General features: G+C 38.0%; 1 protein-coding gene across 1 annotated transcript; it reads right to left on the reverse strand.

Moving 5' to 3' along the window:
• Positions 1-2,808: 2,808 nt before the first annotated feature.
• Positions 2,809-4,149, reverse strand: LOC117938449 (4-galactosyl-N-acetylglucosaminide 3-alpha-L-fucosyltransferase 9-like). The gene has a single exon (XM_034863067.1). It carries the CDS (start codon positions 4,049-4,051, stop codon positions 2,876-2,878), a length of 1,176 nt encoding a protein of 391 aa, XP_034718958.1. The 5' UTR covers positions 4,052-4,149; the 3' UTR covers positions 2,809-2,875.
• Positions 4,150-7,687: the final 3,538 nt, after the last annotated feature.

Raw genomic sequence — 7,687 nt, forward strand, 5'->3', positions numbered from 1 at the left:
CCTCAAAAGAATATCCCAGTTTGTATTTAAAGTAATTGTTAACCAACCTGGCTTACTAATGTATATTTCTCTCAACAGAAATAAACCTGGCTTTCAGTATTAGTTACAAATGTTAATGTAAATTTGTTTAATGTATGTTATATATTAATATTTATATATATTATCACATGAATAAATAGCATTCATTTCCAATCAAATATTGATTCAATATCAAAAAGTTGATTTCAACCATTGAGTTGAAATTTCTGATATCAAATGATAGGCAGTTTATGAGAAAAATAAATTCTTGATTCAAAGCTACTAGTACAGTACCTGTTCAAAATGTGCCAGTTTGAAACGGCCAGATTGCTTGACCTGTGACATTGCCGCTTGTAGCTTTCTCCAGAACAACTGTACCCCAAAATGATTTACAGAAGGGCCCGAAAGCACTCAATATGCAAACACACTGGGGCAGCTGTGGCTCAGTGGTAGAGCGGTTGCCTGCCAATCGAAAGCTTGGTAATTCAGTCCCATGTCGAAGTGTCCCTGGGCAAGACACTGAACCCCGAGTTCAAGTGTGAATTTGTGGGAGTGTTTATCTGATGAGTAGGTGGCACCTTGTACGGCAGCCTCGGCCACAGTGTATGAAAGTGTGTGAATGGTGAATGTCTCCTGTATGATGTAAAAGTGCTTTGAGTAGTCGTTAAGACTAGAAAAGCGCTTTATAAACACAGCACATTTACATCTACTGCACAGCTTACTGAGCTACTGTGTACTTCTAAGTCAGAGGAAAACATTGGACTACATTTACCTGACAGAACGTTGCAGATTAAGATTTTACTTTAAACCAATCAGCGTGTCATCTCCCATTCCCTTTTAAAGCCATGTGTGTTGTACCTTGGCGCATTACTTCAATGATTGCTGATTTGCACTATAACATTTTTATTTTTTAATCGTTTGCATGTGTGTGTGCTGCTGCGCTTCCCTGTGTGTAACAGGCATAATGTGCGCGCGCTGTGCACAAGCCTAAGCACATTTTAGTCATGTGCTTTTAAAAGAACAATGAACTGCTGCGTTATTGACTTTAGACCAGATTTTTGTTGGTCAATGGCACAATCAGTTTCTGCTGCCGCAAGATAGCAACGCGCCAAGAATTCACCTGAACACCTGTCACACGGTGGTGTGAGGTCCATTGTTATCAGCAAAACAAGACGTTTCCACTGTTAAAAAAAATCCAGGATCCACAAAGTAATTTCAAAAAATAAATCAAACTGGTCCCTTCTGCACAGCAATACAAAAAATGACTAAACATGACTAAAAAGACTCAAAACAAAACCCAACTCCCCTCTAGTCGGTCACATCCAGAATTCTCTTTCTATGTCCTCCCTGTTTTCCACCACAACGCCTGTTTCGCATTCACATTTAACCAACACATCATTGCTTTATTTTGGTTGAATTGAACTAGAATCAAACTAGAGTTTGTTTGTCCTGTTTGGGCAGATAAGAACGCAGCAATCAAACTCTGGTGCGCACCAAAAGCGGACCAAACAAGTGTACCGAGACCTGCTTGAAGAGGTGGTCTCAGTACGCTTTCAATCAAACTCTGGAGCGGTTCGTTTGTGGTGAAAATGTGATTCGTAATGACCCGCACCAACTATACATACTCGGTCTGTGCTGTAGAGTCCTGTAGTCAGGTGTGTTTAGCAGTTTGTGATGGAGCAGAGCAGCAAATTGTAGCAGCGTGCAGTGTTTCTATCACAGAAGCGGACTGGGGTCAAGTTCACCGTCCGTCACTCGTATCTCCGTGGTCCAACCAGCTGCCGCTAAAATTAGAAGCAGAGCGAAGTCTCGGTGAGCAGAGAAGATGTAGGCTAGTAACGTCTCTCGCAAAACAATGTTTGATAATTTCAATAAAATTAGCTGGTTTGACAATGGAGATGCAAGAAATATACAGCAGTAAAGATCACACAACCTTTTTTTCTAAATTTACTTTCTTGCTTCTGCCCCCAGAAACATCCGATCAATAAGAGTAGTGGACGTTTTTGCGTCATTTGTAATAGTGCATTTTTCTATGCTTCTATGCTTGGAAGTGAAACTAAACCGAACCAAACCCACCAAGGGTAAATCGTTCCAAGTTTAAAAACTTACCAACTAATTCGGACCAAAGCAAATGAAATACAGGTGTTAAAAACACCCTTAAAATGACCAAGACACTTGTGTCGAGCTTTGTGCTGCGCCAGCTGCACGATAGGGCCCATGGAGTCACATCCTTGACTGTGTTTCTGTTGGGAAAGTAACCTACACGCAAACGCCAAATTCAGAACGCTTACAGCACGTAGCTACATGATTGCTGGATATAATAAACTTACTTTTCTAATGTCTGGATACGCCACATTTTCATTGTGATATTTTGTGATTAAATTCTGAATCTGCAACGTTCTCTGTCAGGTTAAACAGTAAGTTAATAGCAGGGTATACAGGTGAGTTGCATATGAAGTGGTTTGGGGTCCTTCTGTAGGAAATTTTGGGGTACAATTTGGTTTTGATGAACTCTACAAGCAGCAATACCACAGGCCAAGCAATTGGCCCATTCCGTTTTCACTGGGCACTACAATAAGCACTGGCCACTTAAAGTGCAATTAAAAGAGAGGTTAAAAAATTTACCAAAAAAGGAAAATATCTAGTTATATGCATGTAGACATTATATGCGGACTAAGGGAATAACAAAAACTATATTATACTACACAACTACAACAGAATCCAAGGTTACCATCACTGCAGGCTGTCTATAACTTCTTAGAAGTATCCCAGTTAGTACATCACGACACATTCATCAAAGAAGTGAATTACAACACACACTCACTTGTAGAGTTTTGGTGAGAGTGATCCCAACATCTTAACCCCAGTACCATTTGTTAAGATCATGAAAGGCTTGGTACTCTCTGTGGTTCTGTAAGTAACTACATGTTTTGCAAGCATGTTCTTTTCCAAACCAAGATAATTTAACTTTAAACCTGCTCGTCCAGTTAAAGTATCTAATGTACTCAGAATTATTTTTGTCAAGGTAAACTAGCTTCTCTGCTAGCTCCTTTGCAGAAGAAAAGTCATTGACATGAATGAAAGAATCAGCTGGGACAAAGTTCTGATAATTTTGTCTTGTGGGACCTAGAACTATTGGTACACTTCCCTTCATCATTGGAAGGTATAACTTCTCGGTGATATAGTCCTTGTAGGCAGAATTCTCAAAGGAGAGGTAGAATTTACAACTAGAAACTATCTTTGAATAGTCTTGGTCGCTTAAATGTTGGCCAAAGGCATTTCCATAAGAATGAATCTTGATGTGTTTCTTCAGTTCATTGTAATACTGAACTCTCGTTAACTGTAGGTTCCAATTACTCACAATCCAACACACCAATTTGTCCTTTGCTGGCAGTTTGAATGTCTCATCTTCAGATGTCATCGGCATCAGATACCCATAAGGCACTGGAATATTTGAATCAAGGCGATAATTGCATGTCAAGTTGAATAAATCATTAATTTTAGGGATTAGAGCGGAGTTTGCAGGTGACTCCATATTTGACCATATCCATTTCTGAAAATGAGGACGGGGCTCTTTCGGAAAGTCTTCTAGATTTCCATGAATGTCCCTGTGATGGAAGAGAACCCCGTGGGCTTTATGGTAAAGTGTCTTATCATCTGTCAAGTGGCATCTTGAGACATTGAAAATATTACAGCTGAAATCATATCTGCTGCCAAATGGCCACATCCAGATCAATACAATAGTGTCAGGCTCAGCCTCCACAGCTGCTGCCTGCTGGCTCTTCTGGCTGTCGTTGTGATGAGATTGTAAGTTAAGCTGTGTGGAACTGTTTGGTTGTGCATCCGTGGTCTGCGCTCTCGTTGCACACAAGACTGTAGGACAGAACTGAAGGCCTTTATCCGTGAAAATTGCAAAACTGGGGAGCTTCATGTCAGTCACGTACATGAAAAAAAGGCCTAGAAAACACATCCCCAACAGACCTTTAACGACAAATCTGTGTTGAATCCACTGGCAGGCTGAGGAGGAAGACATGGCTCACCCTTGGAGAGAAAATAGAGCCATTGATTATACAAATATATTTTATTGGACAATAAATTAGGTTATATGCAAATTATGTGCTATGGCAGTAATACTCAAAGTGGGGGCCATGGACCCCCAGGGGTTCTTGAAAGGGTTCCAAGGGGTCTCCGACAAATAGGGAAATCATTTATTTTCACAATAATTTCATCCATAAGTGCCACAATGACAGAATTAATGGTTTTTCTCATGAGTTTCATTTACTTTCTGTAATATCTAAAAACAAATATTCTATCAGGTAGGGGACCCTAGGAAAACGTCTCATTAGATGGGGGGTCCATGGTCTAATTTGTGTCAGTTTAGGGCTCCTTGATATGAAAATGTATGAGCACCACTGTGTTATGGGACAATACTTATAGGTTGTTATAACCATTAGATTTTGTATCCAAAAACAATGTCACAAAGTCATTGTAATTCTATTTCATTTTCTGGCACAACATCTTAGATGACCAGTACATGTTTAGAGTGAATTGCATGTCTGAAAAGGGGTTTATGGTGTAATCTATTGTATTATAGGTTTGTCTGTTCACCTAAATACACAAACAGCCGCCTGGTGATTTTCTTGGATATTTTTCTTTGCTTTTCTTTTTATATCTTGCTATATCCAAAAGAGGAGTTTTCTGATTTACAAGCTGTTGCCCCCCCCCCCATTCAAATCAAACAAAAAACAACAACATTTAGAGCCAAAAAGATGGACCAGATTGATTAGCAATTAGAGTATAAATGAGACAATGCTGTAGTAGAACTTTGTTGCAGGTTCTAAGATTTGGGGCAGATATTTAGGCCTACTGGCCATTCAAGAATACAATTTGTACACTGGGACCAACATGTTTCATGCATTTATTGCATCTGATAGTCATCAGTTTTCCTTTATACTGGTTTCAGAGAAGGAGATAAACATATGAATGGACAATACCACCCAGTAGCGTTACAATAATCCATGACAAAATTAAAGATACAAGATATAAATATATAAAAATATAACATGAAATAATGTTTGTCTCAAAGAAACTTAAACAAACTCTCTCTATGTCCCACCCAAAAGTTATAAGGGTGATCAATAAAAAAATATGGAACTAAACTTCCTCCTCCGCAATTTTTTTCTACTGGTGAATGTTATGCAGATTGACGAGTCCCTCACCGATGTCTGTCTGTGTTCAGTCCTTTTTGACTTTCAAACTATTAGGTTGATTAAACAGAGCAACAATCTCACCTTGAAGTTGATGTGATAAAAAGTACTGTAGAACCTTTTCTGATGGCGCAGGTCCTGTAAATGGCACAGTCATGTGAAACTCTTTAATAAAAAAACTGGTTCATAATTTTATGATTAGTCCGCGTAACAAAGACGACTAACACGCCCAAGATAAACACTTACAACTGAGACATTATTTTGCTTGAGGTACACAGACATTTGAATTCTTCAGTCCAAGTATAGCTCATGTTAGCAATATTAAATTCAAGGGTATAGCAGTCATCAATGAATGGACAATACCACCCAGTAGCGTTACAATAATCCATGACAAAATTAAAGATACAAGATATAAATATATACAAATATAACGTGAAATAATATTTGTCTCAAAGAAACTTAAACAAACTCTCTCTATGTCCCACCCAAAAGTTATAATGGTGCTATTATGGTCAATAAAAAAATATGGATCTAAACTTCCTCCTCATCATTGCGTAATAGTTCTTGCACCATATATCAAGGAAAGACTTGCTGCAATTTTTTTCTCCTGGTGAATGTTATGCAGATTGACGAGTCCCTCACCGATGTCTGTCTGTGTTCAGTCCTTTTTGACTTTCAAACTATTAGGTTGATTAAACAGAGCAACAATCTCACCTTGAAGTTGATGTGATAAAAAGTACTGTAGAACCTTTTCTGATGGCGCGGGTCCTGTAAATGGCACAGTCATGTGAAACTCTTTAATAAAAAAACTGGTTCATAATTTTATGATTAGTCCGCGTAACAAAGACGACTAACACGCCCAAGATAAACACTTACAACTGAGACATTATTTTGCTTGAGGTACACAGACATTTGAATTCTTCAGTCCAAGTATAGCTCATGTTAGCAATATTAAATTCAAGGGTATAGCAGTCATCAACATCAAACAACAAAAACTAAATAAAGATACAGTATACTCAGTATATACTTTTTTTTTAATGTAAAAGTAAATTTTGATTGACTCAACTGAAAAAAAAGAATGTGTTGCAGTTAGAAATGTAGTACACTTTTTCATATTAGACTAGATTCTTACGTAGTACAAAATAATTTGACTTCCTTCATATGCCGTATCTGAGTGGGTATTCAAGTTATTTGTAGTCTTTTAGCCCTAACAGGCATTTATTTAAGTTGGTCTATTTAGCATGTACTGCATGGACGTCGTTAGGCCTATTTTAAGGGGGCTGAAGCTACCTAAAAATGTTCCTACCCCCCCCCAAAAAAAAACATAATAATAAGAAAAATAATAATTAGATTTATTTTTTACAGTGCACTCTGTATCACTTAATACATGGAATCAATCGTCCTTTACCATCTGTTCCTTTACCATCTGTTGGTGTCGTTTTATTTATTACAAACTGTCAAGTGGTCCTAACGACAGCGTTTCAGGCTGAAGAGCGGGCGCTTGCACGCTGAAGGTATGTGGACAAGCAAGATAGAGAGTTACTGAAGAGAGAGAGCCAAGCAGCATTAAAACAAAGCAGTAAATCAGAGAAATAAAATTTAGTTTTCACTGATTTACTTCTCAAAATGCAACTGTAGCAAGTATCTCACTGTCATTAAAGTTATCTAAATTCATAATTGGAAACAACAAATGATCTATCCAGCTAACACAAACCTGGAAAGTCAAAATTCCGACTAAAGTACAAAGAGTCACGGGCTGTGAAGATGACACACCGTCTTGTCTCTTCTAATAGGTTTAAACTAGCAGCTTACACAATGCTGCAGACCGGTGTGTTGCAGGATTTCATCTCGTTTCAAATCTTTAGTCTGGACTTGCTACCGCACCATAGACTGTCCCAATCTATGTACCGCACACACAGGGAGTGATACAGAGTGAAATTGTAAGTTGTTGTTAATGACTTTTACTTGCATCACTTTAGCTATATTTACTTGAAGTAAAGATAAAGGAATATGTTAGTTGACTATAGAAAACAATAGTCTTTGTTGAATCCAAAGTAATATAGATTTACGTAAGGTATTACGTTTCTTTTCTTTTTTTATACCTGCGTGTATGCCATGTTTGTCAGTTGAGTTCCCTTGTATGTAATGATAGTGACGGATGAACAGAGCCGTGCACATATGTGGAATAAATAACTTTATGAAACAAAAGCTCCGCTTATACAGTACTTCTACGTCAAGTTAAGCCTCCGCAAGTCAGCCAACTCAACAGTCTAGCTAGTGCAAACGAATGAAATACAAGAAATAGCTAATCCTAAGGTATCCAAGGCTCTCTATTCTTTACAATTAATATAGCCTGCTATCTCTATTAAAACAATATCAGTCCATATTATATAGATGGTTCCTAAACGTAGACTAGGCTATACACGAGCATCAGAATCAGAAATACTGTATTAATCCCCAAA

The sequence above is a fragment of the Etheostoma cragini genome, chromosome 23 (genome assembly GCF_013103735.1).
Source record: "Etheostoma cragini isolate CJK2018 chromosome 23, CSU_Ecrag_1.0, whole genome shotgun sequence".
NCBI classification, from domain to species: domain Eukaryota; kingdom Metazoa; phylum Chordata; class Actinopteri; order Perciformes; family Percidae; genus Etheostoma; species Etheostoma cragini.